At 47.2% G+C, this 22660-nt stretch overlaps 2 protein-coding genes across 5 annotated transcripts in view; one reads left to right on the top strand and one right to left on the bottom strand.

Annotated features, from left to right (window-relative positions):
* Positions 1–11288, top strand: Smcr8 (SMCR8-C9orf72 complex subunit). 3 transcript variants are annotated; one of them, XM_087573621.1, is made up of 3 exons: positions 1–169; positions 476–2834; positions 6715–11288. In XM_087573621.1, the coding sequence occupies exons 2-3, from the start codon at positions 481–483 to the stop codon at positions 7166–7168; spliced, it is 2808 nt and encodes a 935-aa protein (XP_087429747.1). In that variant the 5' UTR covers positions 1–169; positions 476–480; the 3' UTR covers positions 7169–11288. The 3 variants fall into 3 exon arrangements, with proteins under 3 accessions (XP_087429747.1, XP_087429748.1, NP_001178848.1); XM_087573622.1 differs by having other exon boundaries at positions 1165–2834; NM_001191919.1 differs by lacking the exon at positions 1–169 and having other exon boundaries at positions 359–2834; positions 6715–7512.
* The window catches only part of Shmt1 (serine hydroxymethyltransferase 1), a 22162-nt gene continuing 10610 nt past the window's right edge, over positions 11109–22660 (bottom strand). Inside the window, exons 3-10 of one of the 2 annotated variants that reach the window (XM_087570353.1) lie at positions 22472–22632; positions 20059–20140; positions 18932–19144; positions 17811–17927; positions 16259–16381; positions 13547–13663; positions 12537–12647; positions 11109–12268 (exon numbers count right to left, since the gene is read on the bottom strand). In XM_087570353.1, coding sequence (XP_087426479.1) covers positions 12096–12268; positions 12537–12647; positions 13547–13663; positions 16259–16381; positions 17811–17927; positions 18932–19144; positions 20059–20140; positions 22472–22576 — 1041 coding nt within the window. In that variant the 5' untranslated portion in view covers positions 22577–22632 and the 3' untranslated portion in view covers positions 11109–12095. 2 annotated transcript variants of the gene reach the window in all.

The raw sequence follows: 22660 nt of genomic DNA on the forward strand, positions 1-22660 counted from the left end.
ATGTGATACCAAGATGGCGGTGCCGCGGTAGCTTCCCTGGGACAGTACCGTCCTAGGAGCCGCGACAGTTTCTGCCCTTAGGTCTTGGGGAGACCCATTTGACTGACTCTGCGGTATCCCGTGGCAAGGATTAATGACTTGATCATAGCTGGAGCTGTTGATATCTCCGGTAGGTTCCGGGAAGTGCTGGTGACCTCGGTTCAGAAACATTGCGCCGGCCGGCTGGAGAATGGCCAGCCTCCGTCATCTGGACCTGCAGCTTTGGAGTTCATGAGGCTTCCTAGGGCATCACAGTCCCAAACCTCGAGAGTCTGCGGGAATTCGAGTTCTTGGTTGTGTGAGAGGGCAGTTTAGGATCCCCGGAAGTACAAAGAAGGCCGCAAGAACTTCGCTTTCTCATCCAGAGGCCTGACTTCCCTGCCGAGTAACCCTGCATTATTTCCCATTTCCTCTCAATGTGCTCTCCATATTTCAGGAAATATGATCAGCGCCCCTGATGTGGTGGCCTTTACCAAGGAAGACGAATACGAGGAAGAACCTTACAATGAACCCGCTTTGCCTGAAGAATACTCAGTTCCTCTCTTTCCTTATGCCAGCCAGGGCGCTAACCCCTGGTCTAAACTGTCTGGGGCCAAGTTCTCCAGGGACTTTATCCTTATTTCAGAGTTCTCTGAGCAGGTGGGACCACAGCCCTTGCTAACCATCCCCAATGACACCAAAGTTTTTGGCACTTTTGATCTCAATTACTTCTCCTTGCGGATCATGTCAGTGGATTATCAGGCCTCTTTCGTAGGGCATCCTCCTGGTTCTGCCTACCCCAAGTTGAACTTTGTGGAGGACTCTAAAGTGGTACTTGGAGACTCTAAGGAAGGGGCATTTGCATATGTGCACCACCTTACCTTGTATGACCTGGAGGCCAGGGGCTTCGTGCGGCCCTTTTGTATGGCTTATATCTCTGCAGACCAGCATAAAATCATGCAGCAATTCCAAGAGCTCTCAGCCGAATTTTCCAAAGCATCTGAGTGCTTGAAGACGGGTAACAGGAAGGCATTCGCTGGGGAACTTGAAAAAAAGCTGAAAGACTTGGATTACACGAGGACAGTGCTACACACAGAAACCGAGATCCAGAAGAAAGCCAATGACAAGGGTTTTTATTCTTCTCAGGCAATTGAGAAAGCCAATGAACTGGCCAATGTGGAGAAGTCCATCATTGAACATCAAGATTTGCTGAGGCAGATCCGCTCATACCCTCGTCAGAAGATGAAGAAGCCTGATTTGCATCCAGGTGATACAGAGCATACCCAGGATCAGGCTGACCAGGTATGCCCTACCTCTAATCCTGAGGAGTCAGCTAATGCAGACCTTTATACCTGCAGGCCGGCTTACACCCCCAAACTCATCAAAGCAAAGTCCACCAAGTGTTTTGACAAGAAGTTGAAGACCTTGGAGGAACTCTGTGACACTGAGTATTTCACTGAGACCCTGGCCCAGCTTAGCCACATTGAACACATGTTCAGAGGGGACCTGTGCTACCTCCTGACCAGTCAGATTGACAGAGCACTTCGAAAACAACAGCCCATAACAAATTTCCTCTTTGAAGATTTTGTAGAGGTTGATGACAGGATGGAGAAGCAAGAGAATGTGCCCTCTCAACCCAGTCACGGCAGGCTGCCTTCCAAGCCTGTAGAAGAATGCCCCATTCCTAAAGTGTTAATTAGTGTTGGCTCTTACAAGTCCAGTGTGGAGTCTGTATTGATCAAGATGGAGCAGGAACTTGGAGACGAAGAATACAAGGAAGTAGAGGCAACAGAGTCAAGCAGTTTTGACCCCCAAGAAAACCTGGACTACATGGGTATGGATATGAAAGGGAGCATCAGTAGTGGGGAAAGCATTGAGGTTCTGGGCACTGAGAAGTCAGCTTCTGTGTTGTCGAAATCTGACAGCCAGGCTAGCCTCACCGTGCCATTGAGCCCCCATGTAGTCCGTAGCAAAGCGGTCAGCCACAGGACAATCAGTGAGGACAGCATTGAAGTCTTAAGCACCTGCCCTTCTGAGGCCCTCATTCCTGATGACTTTAAGGCCAGCTACCCAAGTGCCATTAATGAAGAAGAAGCCTATGCAGACAATGAGGGGGCCATCCATTTCCAGGCAAGTGCCAGCTCACCAGAACTAGATGAGACTCAGGAGGGCAACTTAGAAAATATCCCATCCCAAATAGACTCCAGCTGCTGTATTGGAAAGGAGAGTGAAGGTCAGTTGGTGCCTCTCCCCACCCCAGCTTACACCCTTTCTGATGAGGATGGTGTGGTGAGCATTCCCCCACAGCGCTACATACAGAAGGACCAGGGGCTCCACATGGACTTCGGGATGGAGAACACTGACCCTTCTCCCCGAGACAACAGTTGTGAAATGTTCCCAGCTTATGATCTGGATCCAAGCTGCCTTCTGGCTAGCCGAGATATTAGTAAGATGAGCCTGGATAACTACTCGGATAGCACTAGCTACATGGGCAGTGTGGCCTCTACCAGCTCGGACAGAATCCCCTCTGCTCCTCCTGCTGGCCTATCCTCTGAGAGGCACAAAAAGAGAGCTGGCCAGAATGCCTTAAAATTCATCCGCCAGTACCCTTTTGCCCACCCAGCCATCTACTCCCTGCTCAGTGGGAGGACACTTGTGGTCCTGGGCGAAGATGAAACCATAGTCAGGAAGCTGGTAACTGCACTGTCCATCTTCGTTCCCAACTATGGCTGCTATGCCAAGCCCGTGAAGCACTGGATTTCCTCCCCTTTGCATATTATGGATTTTCAGAAGTGGAAGCTTATTGGCCTACAAAGGTAACTGGTTCCAGGTGGTTGGGAAGAGTCCTAAACATTATGAGATGAAGCAGGTTTAGATCTGTGGACCCTAAAAAGAAAAGCTTGCTTCCTAGACAGTGGCTAACCCTACTCACTTTTCTTACCTTTGGCAAATCACCCTTGATCCTGTTGCCTTCTCTATCATGGGGTAGGGGGGTTCACAGTTGCTAAGTGACTGCCAATCCTGGGCCCTCCCCACTTCCATGTCAGAGCTGTTTGGGAGAGTTTTCTTGTGTGTGTGTGTGGTGCTAGTGATAGAACCCAGGTTCTGCGTATGCTAGACAGACACACTCCTTCTTATATCTACATCCCCTGGGAGAGCTTTTTTTTTTTTTTTTTTTTTTTTTTTTTTTTTTTTATTTTGGTTCTTTTTTTCAGAGCTGGGGACCGAACCCAGGGCCTTGCGCTTCCTAGGCAAGCGCTCTACCACTGAGCTAAATCCCCAACCCAGGAGAGCTTTTTAAATCATGAATTCCCAGTCAGATTCTGATTCCATTTGTCTGGAGTTAAGAACTGCAGCCTTGGTCCAGTGAAGTCAGAGAATGACTGGACTGGAAGATCTTATGTTCTGACTCCAGGTCACCATGGTGCAAAGGATTGTGGCTGTCACTGTCGAAGATAGAGAACTCCAATAACTGGTACTGTGCTGTTCTATATGCTCTGAAAATGAGGAGTCACAGATAGATGTTTAGGCAGATCATTCCCGTGTTCCATGAACAGAGGAAAATAAAGTCGACTTATTGACTAGACCATCTGCAGTGGTCATTGCATGGTCACTGCCAGTGCCTGAATTACAAGGTAATCTAGCCATGTTGACTGTTCTCCATCCTGTCACTGTGTCACCAGCTTAACCTCTCTGCAGACAGCGGGCAAGGTTGTTACACGATAGCAGATTTCTGATCTGTACAAGTGTGCACCCTCTGAAAATGAAGGAGGCAGACAGGGCCACAGATTTCAGGAGATGCCCTGAAATGACAGTTGAGCCACTGCCCAGAATCTCACGTGAAGTGTCGGCTAGGATATGAGATCCCATGTGAGTATCATACTGAGGGGGTGCAAATGTCGGTAATGTTCCTACACAGGTGTCAGTGCCTATGCAGTGCTTGTGCCCAAAGGATGACTTACTGGGGGTGAGTGAGGAGCCAGAAGTGGCCTGGCAATAGGTAGGTCAGAGCTAATCCTGAGAAACCCTAGGAAAATGAGGTGAATACTGTCAGAGGTATGGTGGTTAGAAAGAGCTGCAGGGGTCTAGGCCATGGGTGCTGCCACCCTCACTGGGGTGGATTTGTTGGCTACCTCTCCTGTGCAGGGAGGGAACTCCCTGTGCTCACCCTATTGAGCTGTAGAAGGGCCCAGATTGGGAGTGTGTTATGTTAGAACAGTATCTGTCTGGCCTTAGAATTGATTAGCTGTGTTGAGGCCAGTCTAGGCTGTATTAGCAAGGCAGAGGCTTAAAAAAGAAATGATTGAGAGAGGTGCTTTTGTATAGTGGCTCGCTTGCCCACAAAGCTGTGAGCAACAGTGGGCCTGTTTCTGTGAGCTGGACTCATCCAAATCCTCAAGTCTTGCTTCACCTGGAACTGCTCAAATGAAGATGTTAAAGAATCTCACCCTGACACCAGCTTCACTGGCCCTTGGTTCTTTTCACCTACCTATCCAGGCCTTCTGCCTGGAAACAGGGTCGGAACAGCCAATGGTGAATCTGCCATTATTTGAAATAAAACGCCAGGGAGAAATGTGTGGCTTGATAAACAGTAGTGAGAAGATGAGGAATGATGGGTAAGCAGGACCTAGTTCTAGTAGGAGAGAATGTGTGTGACAGAGGCTTAGGCAGAGTCCTAGCTGGGTGACCTCAGATTCCTCATCCTTTTGACCTCCCTGGTTTAGATGGCAGCAGTCTGGGTTTGGAAGAATAGACTTTGTTCACTAAAATGGAGCACAAAGTCTGGGGCCTGGTTGTGTATTTGACTTGCTAAGTGAGGAAGAATTTTGTGGGAAACAGAAGAACTTAGGAGTCAGCATCTTGCCACTATGGGGAGGAAACGAGTGGTAATGCTGACTTCCGTAAAATGGCCAAAACTGGATGTCACATCAGAGGTGGAGGGGCAGACAGGTAGGATAAGGCTGAACCTAGTGGGGAGAGGAGCAGCATTTGCTAACTCAGGTTTGCCTGGGACCCCCAGGAGGAGTAAAGGCAAACAAATGTGATAGAGAAGCTGGTGTGGAGTATGCAAGGCCCCTGGGTTGGGGTGTAGTGGGTGGTAAAGGAAGGCCATTGGGGCACTAGGAGCGGCAAGAGGGTGGTCCTGAAGAGGACCTCTCTTCAGAGTTCTTACTGTCCTTGTCAACTACCATGTTCATGAAGCCCGATTCTCCCTTATTCATGGGCTGTGCTATGTACCCACTGCCACTGGTTCAGGGTTTAGGGCCTGTGTGGGTCTTGCCATGGTCTTCAGCCTTTTACAGTCCTCAGGTCCAATTTGCCAACAACAAGACAACACTGTAGGATAGCACTCTAGGACATTCTTCATCATAGTCTCAGCTCAATGCTTATTAGATAGTAGATGTGTAATTAATCATTACTAAATGCAACAAAAATATGGTTCCAGTGGCTTTTCTTGTTTGTATAGCATCATGTCTTACATAATGTAAAATCCTGTTGGCTCTATTTGTTAGACAGTAGATAATGCCTACTTTTGTAGGAAGACTGCTTTTTTGGAGGGGGCGTGGGGTGGGTAGGTATTTTTGTCTTTGGTTTGATTTGGTTTTTTGAGACAGGGTTTCTCTGTGTCCTGGCTGTCCTGGAACTCACTCTATAGACCAGGCTATCTCGAACTTATAAAGATCCACCTGCCTCTGCCTCCCAAATGCTGGGACTAAATGAGTGTGACCCCTCTGCCCAGCAGGGAAGACTGCTCTTAAGAGCTTTTATATTTTCTTGTGTTGCTGGAATGATAACCAGATCCTGTGCATGGCGGGCAAATGTTCTACCTACTCCAGCCCTCCCCTTTAGTAAGGCTGTGGTTGTTTTTCTAGGGAGTGTTTTGTTTTTAGAAGTTTATTACAGATTCGAAGGTGGAGATTTAAGAGGAGTCTCAGAGCACTGTGCTTTCTAAACTAGACATGAAGGTCAGCTACATGGTGGGAAAGCAGCCAGCTGACAGGGAGGGGAGCATTACAGGGTGAAGCCAGGGAAAGAACTTATGCCCTTTGGAGTTAAGACTCAGAAACTTGAGGGAGGTTTTTAGGAAACAGCCTCAGGAGGTTAAGCGCTTGGCCTGTTCCACTTCACCCACTTCACCCCTTGGAACACACGCTGCTGGGCAGTAGGGCATAACCCAAGGGAGATGCAGCCCAAGGCCTCTGGAACAGAGAATTTGCTAGCAGTCACCATACTGGCTAGGAGTGCGCTCAGAGTGGTAACAGCGATAGCTCCACCCTTAGATGACTTATTTTGTCCCTCTGGTTACCCCAGGAAGAATGAAACAGTGGGAAGTGGAGATGAGGCTCAGGAAGGGTAAAAGATTGACCGCACTATATCCCAGAGATGAGGGAAGTCCAAGCGTGCGTGCTTCAGTCTGGTGTGAGGAATTCCAGGGAGAGCAGGCAAGCAGATAGTTCTGGATCACCACTGGAAGTTTGGCTCACCATGTGGAGCATCCATTTAGGCAAGTAATAGATGCTTCAGAGACTATCAGGAGTTACATTGTCGAGGGCCTTGAGGACCAAAGCACTTGATCTTTCTGTAGAGCCAGTTGAGTGTGAGTTAGTTTGGGGACAGTGAGCTTCATCTCCTAAGCAGCTGCTCCCATTTTTCTAACCCTTGCCTATTTTTCTGACCTTGGGCTGTCTTTTTCAGAGTGGCCTCTCCTGCCAATGTGGGTACCCTTCATACCCTGAGCCGTTACAGCCGCTATACAAGCATCCTGGACCTGGACAGCAAGACTCTACGTTGTCCCCTGTACAGGGGTACACTGGTACCCCGCCTGGCTGACCACCGCACTCAGATCAAGCGGGGCAGCACATACTACCTTCATGTCCAGAGCATGCTCACCCAGCTCTGCTCCAAGGCATTCCTCTATACCTTTTGCCACCACTTGCATTTGCCTGCTCACAGTGAGGAGACACAAGAAGCAGTGGCCAGCAGACAAACCAGCTTCCTAAAGCTAAACCTGGGACTAGTGAATGAGGACATCAGAGTGGTACAGTACCTGGCCGAGCTGTTGAAATTGCACTATATGCAGGAGTCACCTGGGACCACCCACCCACTGCTCAGGTTTGACTATGTCCCCAGCTTTTTATACAAAATCTAAGGGTTCCAGCCACTATGACCAAGACCTGTGACTCAGGGTATGGGGAGGGAAATGGGTTGCTGTGACTAAATGGTTGCCTGAGCTGGAGTGTTGAGCCTTCTGCTGTCAGCGGGAAGGGAACAGGTGGCAGTTCCAGTTCCAACACAGCCCAGGGCAGTGTGTGAAGGGCTGAGTAGAGGTGGCACCCAGCCCTCCAGAGGTAGCTGGAAGAACAGGAGCAGCTGCTCTTCGTTTGTTAGGGAAGTAGCTCCCAAATAAGGGGGTGTCCTTAATTTTCCAAGGAGCAGCAGTGTGAGCAGAAGAGAAAGCTCCAGACACTGGGACTGGAAAAGATGAGGCTAAGTAGCCAAAGCCCAAATGACAGCTGAGTGGCACCCTGGGAACTGTGATGATGTGTTAGGACAGCCATTGCCTCCATCTACCTCTACCACGGCCTGTTACTTGGCTTCCTGGAGCCTGATAACTGAAGGGAGGCTCCTGAACAAGGGCACGAAGGAACAGTGCTCTGGTCAGTTGGAGAGACATATCTGGGCACAAACAGCCACAAACAGCCCCTTGTCCTGTCTTTGCCTCTATCAAGGGAGTGCTCATCAAGTCCTTGGAGTCACTGTGACAGTGGTCACTAGCCCTGAATATGAAGCAGATGCCAAATGGCTACAGCCAGTTTGAGAAGTACCTTGGGAGTAGTAAATGAAGCAGACCATACGGCCATCACCTCTGGCTCCTCTCACCCAGAACATTAACTCTGACTTCCTCTGGGAAGATTTGCAGACTTGTGGGCTTGACAACTAAGTTCTGGCTGGCTAGCTGATATGCTGACTGAAACAGAGGAGCAAAGATTTCCTGTATTAGCTCTCCGGTGACTATCTTTGTAGGCACATCTGGGAGGCAGTACACTTCTCAGTCATTCCCCTGTTGTTCCTTTCCCTTTCAAGGGACTTTGAACCTGGGAGGAAGGCTCCTTTTAGTTCCCACCTGACCCCTGGTGGCCATCATCATGATCTCCCTAGGATTCCTGTTGCAGCCGCTCTTGTGTGCATGGAATGCTTCTCGCAACCTTGACAATGTGAGATCTTTTTTAAAAAAAAACTTCTCTCCCTAAATAGGAGCAGCTCTGGTTGTTCCTGCTGCTTTTAAATTTACTCCAGAAGCTGCAGTAAATTGGACTTGGATCAGCAGTTGGATGTGTGCATCAGTTAGATGCTGTGTCCCCTGTACTCAGGTCTGTCAGCAGGTCACACTACTGAGGTCTCAGAAGGAATCTGTAGAAGCCAAGTAGCCGAAGATGGCTTGCAGCATGTCACTCTTGTGTCATATTCCTTGCCTAGGTCTTTGATACAAAGTTGTAGTCTGTTGGTCCTGGTCAATGGCTTCAGGTCATGGTTCCTTTTCCACTTTAGAGGGTATGTGATTATGTTTGAGCCTGTGACAGAACCAGAGACGGCACTGCCTGCACCAGTTTGTGTCTGTGACATGTGTTACAGACACCTTGGCAGCTGTGGTTTCTCCTCATGGCCCCTCATGCTGATGCTTCTTAGTGTTCTAGGTACCTCTGTTGACTGGTTGGCCAAGTACCATTTCCTCAGGCCTCCAAGGAAGAATGTGCTAGAGTTCAAGAGCCAGGCTCAGAGGTGGTCAGTTGCTGGTGCTGCCTGTCATGGGGACTCTTAAGGTGAACACTGTGTTCCTGTGCTGAGAAAGGCAGCAGCCATGCTTGGCCTTCTACATACCGAAAGCATACACACCTCAGTGGTCTGAAGTGAGGGTAAACACACAAGTATCTCCTTGGCAGGCAGCCACAGGGTGGCTCAGAAGACAAAGCCAAGACTGGTTGGGAGTGAGCAGAACAGTTCTGTGTGATAGCCACGCAAATGGTACACGGGTCCCTCTCTTGAATGGTTCCTCACTAAGGGTTTGAACTCCATTTGTGGTTTTGTTTTTTTGAAACAGGATCTCATATAACCCAAACTGGGTTCAAATTCAGTGGGCAGCCAAGCATAACCCTGAACCCTTGACCCTTCTACCTTGACATCCCGACTGCTGGTATTACAGGTGTTTGCCACCAGAACCAGTGTCTAGATTTAGACTTTGGTTTTAAACCTTTGTTTTAAAGCCATTAAAAGGATTTTAAAAGGATTAATTAATGCTGAAACCATGCTTCCTCTCAGAGGGTATCAATCCTTGGGGGCTGAGTTTGGATAGAGAGTCAATGCTCTGTTCCTTTGCTTTAGAGGACTGGAATCTTCTAGAAGTAATACATGTATATACCTTGATGTGGAGACCTATGCAACAGGACTCAATTCCTTAAGTTTTCAGTTGTTCATGGAGCATAGTGGCACACACCTCTAATCCCAGCACTTAAGAGAAGAGGTGGGTAGATCTCTGCAACATTGAGGCCACCATAATATGCATGATAAACCTCAGGCCAGCCAAAGCTATGATACCCTGTTTCAAACAACAAATTCCCATTTGAAGTGTATGCAAGTACAAGGTTGGTAAAGCATGTTGTTCTTTTTATACGAGACAGTCTCATGTAGCCCAAGCCAGCTCTGAACTCCGTATGTAGCTAAGGATGACTTTGAACTTCGGATCCTCCTGCCTCCACATGCTGAGACTGCATGCCTGTCATGAGTTTTAGATTGAATCCAGGGCTTCAAACACACTAGGCAGACGCTGTACCAACTGAGCTATATCCCTCATCTGGCTACTTTAATAAAATTCACTATTAAAGACACCACAGATCAGAGTTCCTCACCACTTTATTCCTATCATTTTGAGCCCTGGCACTAAAACTAGTAGGTCAAGTAGCCAGCCAAGTTTCTCTGAAACCTGGAACTGGGCTGTGGTTGTGACCTGACCATCCTGACCTGACCTTTAACTCCCTTTTTTTTTTTAAAGATCAGGTACAGTATTTAAAATACCAAGGATTTCAAACTCCTCTAAACTAGTTCCCATTTCATAATTGTAGGAAGGCCAGGAGACCTCCCTTTTCCTTTGCCAAGTATCAAAGCCTGCAGTTAGTTGAGCTCTGGGGTCCTGGAGGCATGGCTTTTAGAAGATCTTGTATGCATCTTGGCCACCTGTCTGCTATGTTAAGTTCATACCATTCCCCCAGCCTGAATGTTGCATATCAGACCAGTGTCCTATGCCACCACCAGGGTTCATCTCTGAGATGGTTGGATGGCATTTGCAAGGCCTTTGGAGGAACCAAATCCTCATGGCAGTGAGGCCAACCAGGCTACTTTTTACTTCCCTAGAAAGCCCCCAAGAAAGTGCCTTGGCTTGTACTTTGAAACAAATAAACCAGATTTCTGGCTTCACTCTAATACTGTGATCAAACTTGAATCTTTTAAGGGAGGCATACTCACTCTTAGGTTGCAGAAATGAGGGAATTAGGTTTCTTTTGCTCAGAAAGCAAAGCTTCCCTGTTTCTCTGAGTCCTTGGCCCACTAAGGTCTGGCTCTATTAAAGCTTTGGGAAGGAAGAAGAGGAACAGAGAAGTAGCAGTGGACAAAGAGCACCCCAGGGCCCTAACTGGGGCCAGCTGTCTTCAACTAGGCAGGAAGCATAGTGGCCCAGAGAGATAAGGGGACCAGTATCCCACTATACCACATGCCAGCTGACACCATGGTCTTCTCTTGGGGCAACAGTACCAACAATGGACCAGCTCCTAGGGAGCCTTGGCCAAACTATCTTACACGGGGCGGCTGGAGCTGCAGGCTGGTCAGAGCACATCGTAGCTGCAGTAAACAATACAGTCTGTAAGAAACTTGTTTTCTAAGAAGCTATTTTATTACTGCATGTTCCCATCGTCTGTAAATGTGTCCCAAACCTGATGCAATCACAGTCCTGGAATCAGAGCACTGCAGATGTGATCATGTCCCACAGGCATCATGCACAAAAGCTTAGAGTAAATGCCAAATAAATAGTATGAGGAGTGTACTTTTTAAGATATTAATTTATTTGAGTTCAGATATTTTTAAGATATAAAAACTGGTTGTATTTTTTAAAAATGTAATTCTTGTAGACATTCTGTGGGTAGAAATTTGATTGTCCATATTAAAGTTACTGATGGTTTGCAATTCAGTGATGTGAAAAATAAAGACTCTTTCAGAAAGTGGCATTTGGGTCCCTAACTGTAGGAAGGAACTGCTTAGGCAGGTGGAAGAGAAAGCCTTTGGCCTCTGCTGATTTGTATACCAATGGAGACAACTGTTGTATAAGGTTTTTTGTTTGTGTCTGAGGCATGAACCCAGGACATCACACATACGAGATGACACCCCTAGCCCTTCTATTACATTTCAAGCTACGGACAGTAATTTTTTTCTTTAAAACAAAATTTTCTGTGTATCATCATTTTGCCGGCATGTGTGTCTGCACTTCATGTGTACCTGGTGTCCTCAGCACCCAGAAGAGGATGCTGATTCTTTGGAACTGGAGTTACAGATGGCTGTGATTCACCATGGGGCTGAGAATCAAGGCAGGGTCCTATGGAAGAGCAGCCAGAAGTACAGAGCTGTCTTTCCAGCCCTAACACTAACTTCTTACTTACTCACTTACCTAGTTTATAACCTCAAACTTAGAGCAGTGCTCCTCTGGTATCTGGGCAACAGAAAAGGAAAAATGGAAAATACAAGGATAGAGTTGAACATTTGCTTAGCTGCCACAGAACCACTGAGTAAGCAGAAAGGATATTCTGGAATCTTTAATAGCTTTGCCTCATATGCTTCAATGAGGTCAAATGGCTACAGAACATTTCAAATTTCAAGTCCTCAATGACCTGTCCCAAAATATTTGAAAACAGGTAAACAGAAACACCCACCCAAGCATGGTGCAGCTCGGTGGTCCACCTCACAGCCTCAGGAGGGCACAGGGTTCACAGTGACCTGGAACAGTCCTACCCTCTTGGCAGACACAGGCTGTGCTGTCAGAAGTCAGGAAGTCCAGGTAGTGAGAAGTTGGAAGCAAAATTCTCCACTTCTTCCCGGAGAGCTGCCACAGCACTCTGGAACTTCTCATCCCCTGTCAGCTTCTCCTTGAACTCTTTCAGTGTGGCCCTCATGGTCATGTGGCTCTGAATCTGCAGAGTCAACTCTATCCCTGTGTAAAAAACAGTGTCATGTGGGACTTCTTCACTATATATCCAGCCATAACTCATAGGTGTCAGTGGTCCCCTCAGGAGATTCTGGGATGTGTGCCTTGGCAGTAACATTATTTATAAACCTCATACAAGAGGGATTTGTAAACCAGAGTGGTTTTGTTGTCCTATCCCCAGCTCTGACCAATGGCTGGGTCTTAGATACTAAAACACATCAGAAACTCCATACATACACACAAGATATGTGAACTTACAACAACTCATCCTCACCTCTGTGGATAAAGTGTGCTATTTTTTGGAAGTCTTCTTCCAAAAGTCCTCGGGATGTCAATGCTGGAGTTCCCAGTCGCAGGCCACTGGGCCGTAACGCACTCTTGTCACCTTCAAGACAAACAAAGCTCTGAGCTGTGCCTAACACACCACTGTATGCACACAGTATTTTAAACCAACAGTTGGGCACAGATCCTGGTCTATGGGTCCCAGCTTGATCTACCAAAGAGGCAACTGACTTAAAAACTAAAGTCTGGACTGAGGGAGCTTGAGGGGGTTTGCAACCCCATAGAAGAACAACAATATCAACCAACCAGAACCCCCAGAGCTCACAGGGAGTAAACCACCAACTAAACAGTTTTATATATATATATATATTTTATTTAACTGACTATGCTTCTTACATATATACACATGTAAACATACCTTCTTCACTTATCACACATATACAAATGTCATTTTTAAAAGACAATTTTTTCTTTGAACTCCTAGTGTAAAAAATGATGGAAAACAACTAATCTTTATGTTCTTTATATTTCAAATCCTTTAGAATGTGTAAAGCCTGATATTCCATTATATCTCACAGACTTTCTAGATATTGTTCCCACTAGTGGGAACCATTTTGTAATGCTTTTGACAATTACGTGATACAATTGTAATGTATGGAATCTTTAAGTGTGTTTACCAAGAGTGGGGGGGGGGGGGCGCGCGACACATAAGGTCTGAGGATATATGGGCCACTATTTAACCTATGAAAAGTAGTCCTTTGTGGTGTGGCCCTAGGTCCTTCAGAGTCCTAACATTTGTCAGGGCCTGATATAAGAAATGCTACTTGTTTTTAAAGAGTCCCTGCCTCTCTTACCAGCAGTGCCACTCAATTAGCCCTTTCTTTTCTACTCCTCCCCTACCATGGTCGGTCTGTTTCCTAAGCTGAATACTTTCATCAACTGCAACAGTGGCTAAAAGAAATGCAGATAGGATGACTGGAAGGGAAAACAGAGGAGTCTCACCTGGGCAGGTATTCTTGTTGCAGGCGATAGAACAGGCTTCCAGTACCTTCTCAGCCCTTCCGCCATCAGTACCCTTAGGACGCAGATCCATTAGGATCAAGTGATTATCAGAGCCACCTGGACAGAAAGGAGTACCAGAGGTTGACAACACAAGGCAAAGAATCTGCTGCTATGACGAGAGGTCAGCAGACATGTTCCAGACCTAACTTGGAAGAAAGCGACAGGCGCTCGACAGACAGCTTATACAAAGGGCTGTGAAGCTGCTGCTTGAAGCATCCAGCAGCTTCTGTAATTCAGACTGCCTGCACCATGACATGACAGAAGCCAGCATAGGCTGAAGAGCAATCAGTTTTTCATATTCTGTTAACAAATGACTCTAAGTAAATGTTCTACCACTGAGCCACATTCCCAATCCCTTCTGAAGCCAATTCAAGAGGCTCCTTCTGGGACAGACATGGTATTACATGCTCTTTATCAATCCCAGCACTTGGAAGGCTAAGGCAGGTGAATCTCTTATTTGAGGCCAGCTGGGAGTTCTAGGACAGTAAAGAATACATAGTGAGACTTTGCCTCAAACAACAGAACAACAAAAGGGAACTTATTTTCATTCTTTTTTTTTCCCCCGGAGCTGGGGACCGAACCCAGGGCCCACTGAGCTAAATCCCCAACTCCTAAAAGGAACTTATTTTAAATGGTCGGCACCAGAGTAGTGAGTCAGGATTCAATTAATCCTGCAGATAGAGCAACAACCAACATGTTCAGAAGGTTCTGTGCTTTTGTTCCAAATCCCACGAGGATGATTAATACATCCATCATTCAAAATGCTGAGTTCAGAGCTGGTGAGCGGTTAAGAGTGATGGCTACTCTTCCAGAGGTCCTGTATTTAATTCCCAGCAACCACATGGTGGCTCACAACCATCTATAACAGGGTGTGATGCCCTCTTCTGTCATGCAGGCAGGCATGCAAATAGAACACTTATATACATTAAATAAATAAATAAGAATACTGAGACCAGCAGCAGTGTTTCATTTTTTTAAAAAATTATTTATTCATTTTATGTATGTGAGTACACCGTAGCTGTCTTCAGACACACCAGAAGAGGGCATCAGATCTCATTACAGATGGTTGTGAGCCACCATGTGGTTGCTGGGAATTAAACTCAGGATCTCTAGGAAGAGCAGTCAGTGTCCTTAACCAATGAGCCATCTCTCCAGCCCAGTGTTTGAGATTTAAGGTTTTTTTTTCTTTCACATTTTAGAACATTTGCTAGACCTTATTGATTGAACATCCCTAAACATAAAAATTCTAAAACATTTGAGGCATCTGGCTTGTGTGCAAAGCCTTCTGATTTGAAAGATGCTCAGCATGTATTAGTGACACAGACAGTACTAATATTCAGATCTTAAGTGCTCCCTAAAAGTTCATGGTCTATTCTAGCAGTATTAAAAAGTGACAGACCTGTGAGAGATGGGCCTAATGCTGGGCGTGGTGGTACATGCCTGGATCATACCCAGTATTCAGAAATTGGAGGCCAGCCTGGGCTATATAATGAAATCCTGGTTCAATCTCCCCACCCCCCAAAAAACCCCACTTAGTAGGTCTTTAATTCACTGGAAGACTGTGAAGTCTCAGCCCCTTTTTCTCTTCTTGTAGCCTGACCATGAACTAAATAGCTGTGCTCCACCACAAGCTTTTTTTTTTTTTTTTTCTTTTTTTCGGAGCTGGGGACCGAACCCAAGGCCTTTCGCTTGCTAGGCAAGCGCTCTACCACTGAGCTAAATCCCCACCCCCCACCACCACCACAAGCTCTTACCATTATACACTGCCCCAAAGCAAAGGGGCTAATTGGGTTAGTCAACTGTGGAGAGCAAAGGACAGATGCTCCAAATGTAAGCCACTCTGTGTAAGCCAAGCTTTTCAGGCACTTACTATAGACACAGCTGGCTAACAGATGGCTACAGAATGCTCTGACATAGCCCCAAGTCACAAAACAAGTTTTGAGCCTCTAGTTCCTTCCACTTTGAACTTTCATTAAAGACCACTTCTCACTTCAGCCCCAGGCTGTGCTACAGGAATGATTTCAAAGCCTGTAGCCTGGTTTTGCACAGTCAAGTCCATGTATTTGCTGACTGGCTTCCATCAGCTAACATTGTAGAATGTCAGGGACCCATATGAAAAAAAAAAAAAAGATTGGTATGTCACAAGGTGTAAGATTCAAAAATTTTTTTTTTTAATTTATTATATATAAGTACACTGTAACTGTCTTCAGATACACCAGAAGAGGGCATCGGATCTCTTTACAGATGGTTGTGAGCCACCATGTGGTTGCTGGGAATTGAACTCAGGACCTCTGGAAGAGCAGTCGGGTGCTCTTAACCTCTGAGCCATCTCTCCAGCCCAAGATTCAAATTTTATACCTAATACTTGGCAAGAACCAGGGAGTGCCTTGGCTTCATGGATGACGAGAGGGATGTTCAAACTGGAGGGATGCTGCCTCTGCCTCAGTGACATCTGTAACCTGACATCACTCATGTGAGCCTCGGCTATTCCCAGAATAGGTAGTATGCATGTTGGGTGTCAAATGGCAGCTACTAAGGTACATAGTCGGGGAAAACCTACAGCTGAGGATATGCTGTCTGCAATGGCTGGAGTCACGGAAGAGATGGACCACACTGACCAGACAAACCAAGCACCATGTGCATTCACGATACCTGTGACTATTTTGTAGCCTAGCTCTGTGAGTGCATCAGACAGAGCCCTGCAGTTGGCCAACACCTGGAGCTGGTAGATTTTGAATTCTGTAGTCATGGCTTGCTTCAGGGCCACAGCAACACCTAATAAAAGAGAGAGATTTAAAAACAGGTCATAACTCAGGAGCAGGTCTTGTTTTCAAGGAGCCTGGAGTCTTTAAACTAGACACACACACACACACACACACACACACACACCAGTTTTTTTTTGTTGTTGTTTTTTTGTTTTTTTGTTTTTTGGCTTTTTTTAAGAGTGCTAGGGATAGAAACCAGGATCATAGATTGTGCTTGCTACAGCCCCATAGCCTTGCTCTAGGCCTTCTAATTACCCTGCCACCCTTGCAGACCTCACTGAAGTCACTCCCTAAGTACTGTTTTTGAGGTAATTTCATCTCTAGGGATGGAAGTCCAGTGGTAATCTGATTACCACAAGAATAGATTTTAGTCCTTTTTTTATGCTTTGATTCTTTGACCAAAGTCAGTGTCTTCTGTAATTGCTTTACACAGCATTCCGAGCTGTGCCCACAGGCGAGATGGCCTGCTTTCTCCTCACTACTTACGTATATTGACACCCCTGTAATGACTCCTGGGGGCTATTTGACTACAAGATACAAGACTCAGAGCACCATGAAATTCCATGTACTCAAGCCCTGGTGTGGAGCCTCTTGTCCCCTTGTGCAAACACATGGGTGCCAGACTACCAGCAAGCCCAGCATAGAACTTGGTTGGGTAGCAAGAACAATGAAAGTTAAGCATACAAGCACAGTAGATAAATCTGAAAACCAGCCCAGGACCCACTACCTGTCTACTCCAGGCACTCTCTCTACGCTAATGTGCTGCGTTGAGTTAAACTGGTTTCAAACTCACTGGTTTTGAGATCCTCCCCCCATTGCTGCCTTTTCCTCTCTAATGCTGGGATTAAAGGCATGTGCTACTCGTCCCTCCCTGCTTTACGTGTATGGGTGACTTGCTTTCATAGATGTCTATGCATCACTTACATGCCTGGTTCCTGTAAAGACCAGAAAACGGTATTGGGTTCCCTGGAATTGGAGTTACAGGTGCTTGTGAACACCCTATGGATGCTGGGAAGTGAACAGAATTACCAGGGAGCCCACAGGGATCCTTGAGAACCCAGAGGTTATCACTGTAGCCAGGGTCATAACATAGGAGCCACCACAGAAAAGAAGTAGCTAGTCCTGTAGGGCTGGGCCCTACCCTTCTTCACTGCAGGCTGCACTCTGCTCTCAGAGAGCTTCCCTACTGCAGCGTCTTGCCTAGGTCCCACCTGAGTGGGACAGACACTTCTCTCCTGCTCTCACCTTGAACCACTTTGTATTGCCTCCCTTTCTCCTTTGTTACTTCCTACACAGACACTGTCACCTACATCAATTCTCCAGTGTGGAAGTCCAGGAACATCTTTTGAAGAACAGGCAAGATGGGGCTTAGGGACTTCCTGGGGCTGTGATGGCTAAGGTGCAACCCAAAGGCTCTACAATAGACCTGGTGACGTTACCAGCAATGGCATGGTTGTGAGGGCCGCCCTGCAGGCCTGGGAACACGGCCGAGTTGATGAGGGACTCCAGTTCATAGTAAGTCTCTTCGCCAGTCTTGGGATCAACACTGCGCACACCTGGTGAAAAAACCAGACTGTTGGCAGACTGACAAGTTTCTCACGACTCACAGCCAAACTGATCTGGGTAGTCAGTCGCACCTCAGCCTTGACTGTTTTACGATGCCAGACCAAAGGGTCCCTGTGGACGGATGACTGGCTGGATTGCTGGTTTCACTTGTACACCTGTCCCTGTCTCCCCAACCTCAATATTAAAAGACAGTCTTGCTTTGCACAGTAGTGGAGCACACTACGTAGACCAGGCTGGCCTCAACCATAAAGATCTGCCTGCCTGAGCCTCACCAGTGCTAGGATTAAAGGTGTAAAGGTGTGCACCTCCATGCTTGGCCCCCTTTTCCCTTAATTAAAACCCAAACCAAAAAACACAAATCTAACAAAGACACAGTACACACCTTTAATCTCTGTGAGTTCAGGGACAGCCTAGTATATAGAGCAAGTTCCAGTACACCCAGGGCTACATAAGAGAAACTCTGTCTCAAAAACAAAACCCCCACAAGTCTGAGGGCATGATACATGTGTGGACACACATGTACCGTGGCAAAAGTCAGAGGACAACCTTGTGGAACTCACTATGTAGATCAGGCTGCCCCTTAACTTACTGCTGACTCCTGCCTCTGCCTTCCATGTGCTGGGTTACAGATGTGTCCCATCATGCCACCCCTCCTGTATCAATATTTTACAGCTCAGTCCTTGTGCCCTGTGGTAGAAGGAAGAACCAACTCTTGAAAGTTTCCTCTGATCTACATAAACTGAAGCATGCAATACTCCCACCAAGAACAAGTTCATCCCTCCTGTGAGCACTGGCTAAGACCCTTCCTGTCACAAACACTGTGTCCAGAGCTGGGGGCTTAGGGCTTCCTTCAGAGCCCGCTGCTACTCATTCCTGAGCTCTTCCAAAGCCAGAACCCTGATCTTTCCCAGAAGTCACAGTCTGAAGTTTTCCCAGTTTCTTCCACACAGGAAATGTGAGCCCACAGTATCTGCCCCTGCATGGGGGAACTTACCCTTTCTGTAGAATATCATACCAGCACGGCAGCCTCTCAGGGTCTTGTGGGTTGTAGTGGTTACTACATGACAGTGTTCAAAGGGTGAGGGCACCACACCAGCTGCCACGAGCCCACTGATGTGTGCCATGTCTGCCATGAGATATGCCCCATTATCATCCGCAATCTTTCGCAGCCGCGCATAGTCCAGGTTCCGGGAGTAGCAGCTGGTCCCTGGGACAAGAGATGACATGGGAGTGTCAAAGATGTCCAAGGCAGCTGAGTTGGTTTCTGAGTGTACATATCTGCAAGGAGAGCTTACCCTAATCTTTGAGGACAGATGTGTAGTGTGCCCTCAAACCCATCCCTGAGCTGAGTGTGGTGGTGCACGTCTTTAATCCCTGCACTTGGAAGGCAGAGGCCAGTCTTAAAACATTCAATCAATCAAATAAAACAAAACCATCTTTGTGTTTAGAAACATGTTAAGAAAAGCCTAAGGTATGACCCACTGACCCACTGTCGATGACTGTTGGTAAATTTCTTTCCTGGGAGGGATGTGAACAGTGTCAGCCTTCTCCCAAATGATCCACTAACAAACTAAAGTCCAAGTTGACCCGGGGAAACCAATGAGCTTACTGGGATTACTTACGGGTTGAGAGGCTTGTGACTAAAGTGTAGGTGAAGCAAATGCGGCTGCACTGGAAGGTCCTCACAGTGTGATGGCCTCTCCACAGCTCTATGTAGAAGGCTCCCTCTCCCTGGTCTTCCCCAGCCTACATACTCAGGCCTCTCATGGAGGCACTCAGAGCAGAGGACTGGGAGAAGTGGCCTGACACTCAGGTGAAGAAGGTTCAATGACCCTTCAAGCTCCCTCCTTTTAGGAGGACAAATGTCAACTAACCATGAGCCCAATCCACAAACAAGACACACCCAGGCAAGCAGGCATAGCTGACCTCATGAAGACGGCAGGTCTGCCTTGAAGATTAGCTCCTTACAACTCAAGTCTTAAAAAGGACAGAATATGTCTCAAGCTAATGTCCTGAGCTCTCCACAGTGAGCTGAAGGATCAGATGTCTTTATATCCTTTTCTGTAGGAGGCAGAGGCCCTCCCTGCCCAGGAACCAGGCTGTTTCCCACTTGCCGCTCACCTGCAATGATCAGCTTCGGGTGGAAGAGGCTGGCATTCTCCTCTAGCTGGTCATAGTTGATGTACCCAGTGTCTGGGTATACCTGTCGGGACCAAGACAAAGGTATGGCTGCTTCCCCTGTCCAGCCACCTGAGACCTTTAATCTGCCACAACTTGGACTGGGGCCTGAGACAGGGCACTGCATTCAGCCTGTCCAAGGATATAAAGGGCCAAATATGCAGACTTGGGAGCTCTCAGAGGGGCCTCAGGATAAAGGGAAGCCTTAGCCCTGGGTACTGCCCCATATTATAGAACAAAGAGCCTAGGAAAATGAGAAAGACACAGCCAAGCCTGCTTGCACAAGCCTGTAATCTAAGCTACTCAGCAGCCTGGGCTACAGCATGAGACACTAATCAAAACAACAGACAGGCTGGAGAAGTGGCTCCAGAGGAAGAGCACTTGCTGTTCTCGAGAGGACACAGGTTTGCCTCACAGCACCCACACAGATGAACACAACTGTCTGCAGTTCCAGTCAACCGGATGCCCTCTTCTGAGATCTTCAAGCACCAGAGACACACGTGACAGACGTACGTATGTACACACACACACACACACACACACACACACACACACACACACGTGTAAACATGCACTCAGGAACAATCTCATACATGTAAATTAAAAATCTACCTTAAAACAAACACCCACCAACAAAGACAAACCACCCAGCAGCGTGCGGAGGCCAGCAAGGCCAGCGCTTCTTCTGGCAGGGCAGAGGCCACCAAGTAGAAGAGGACCAAAGAGAGGGAGGGAGTCTCCATTTTCAGAAGGGAATGGAAGCACATATGAGATGTGAGCTAGAAACACAGTGGCAGAAGGTTAATGTTGCTCACAGAGCTCTCTCCAGAGGTTCACTCTTTAGAAAAGGAAACACCTGGCCCAGTGGAGCTGGGGAGGGGCTGAAGTGAAAGACAGAAGAGCTGCGGAGAGAGGCCACAAAGGAAGGGCCTGTGCTCACTGGACCCAAGCCAGCTCATGTCCCCCTGTGACAGGCCACCACAGGGTCTATCTGTCATGGCCAAAGTGCTGCAGCAAGGACAGCGCTTGAGAAAAACTGGGCACCGAAGCTCAGGAATGGGCTTCATGGAGTAAAGACAGCATGAAGCTGGCCAACATCTCATCAAAGGCTACAGAGGAAATGTGATATAAAACCTCAGGCTGGGGGTTGGGGATTTAGCTCAGTGGGGTTCAGTCCCCAGCTCCGAAAAAAAAGAAAAAAGAAAAAAAAAAGAAAAAAAACCTCAGGCTGTCCACACAAAACAGATTCACTTGCATGCACATAGAGCTATTACAGCTGAGACTTGGCTGACTTAACAGTCAATAGGATACATCACATTTATGTATTTGTTCATGTTTGGGCGCCTGAGTACCTGGTGCACATGCAGAGGTCAGACAGCAACTTACAGGCATTGGCTTTACCAAGTGAATTCAGGTCACCAGGCTTGGTGGCAAGTACCTTGTCCTGCTTAGTCATCTTGCCCGCCCTCAAATTTTTTTTTTTTTTTCTGGAGCTGGGGACCGAACCCAGGGCCTTGCGCTTGCAAGCACTGTACCACTGAGCTAAATCCCCAACCCCCTCAAATTTCTTAAAAGAAAATTGCACCTAATATTTAGCTGAGTAGAACAACTCACTGCCACCTATTTCATGGTGGCAGACAGAAAACCACCAGGGACAGCCGGTTACACAGTAAGTAAAACCGAGAGGGACAGCAGGAGGAGCACACCGCCAACCCACAGGAAATATGCACGTCTCCTACCCAGCTGTCTTTAGGATTTATTCATCGTATGTGCCTGAGTGTTCTCCTGCATGTGTGTGTGTGTACTACATGCATGCCTGGTACTAGTAGAGATCAGGTTTGGGATTCCCTGGGATTGCAATTACAGACAGTCCTAAAAGCCACTAGGCAAGTGCTGAGAACTGAACCCAGGTCCTCAGCAGGAGCTCCTAGACAGCTCCAGGTCCCACTATTGGTCCTATCATAATGGTGATGTGAGTCCTTAGGTCTTTTGTTTTTTTAGTATTTTTTTTTTAACTCAAAGTCTCACTGAGTTTCAGGTCTCAAAACTCAGAAACCTCCTGCTTTAGCCTCCAAGTGTTAGGACAGCAAGCATATGTCATCATGTCAGGGGAGGTCTCAAACCTATCCCTCTTCCCTTCCTTTAGACAGGGCTTTCTGTCCCTCCAAGTGGCCTTGAACATTTGAACCCACTGTATCCACCTTCTAAGGTCAGGTAGGTGAATACCTCACGCATGCAGTGCTGAGCTACACCCCCAACCCCTTATATTCATTGTTTGGTTCATCTGTTAATACAGAAGAGCCCCCAGACCCCTACACGCACCTGTGAGTGCGTGTGCGTGCACACCCCTACCTACCTTATAAGGCATGGATTCAAAGAAGATAGAGGTGGCAGAGATTTTCTTCTTGTCTGTCATGAAGCCATGAGTCAGATGGCCACCATCTGGCAGGTCCAAACCCATGATTCGCCCATGGGGCTCTACTAGGGCAGTATACACAGCAAAGTTTGCAGGGGAGCCTAAAACAGAGAAGACATGACTATTTCT

The sequence above is a fragment of the Rattus norvegicus genome, chromosome 10 (genome assembly GCF_021556685.1).
Source record: "Rattus norvegicus strain SHRSP/BbbUtx chromosome 10, alternate assembly SHRSP_T2T, whole genome shotgun sequence".
NCBI lineage: Eukaryota > Metazoa > Chordata > Mammalia > Rodentia > Muridae > Rattus > Rattus norvegicus.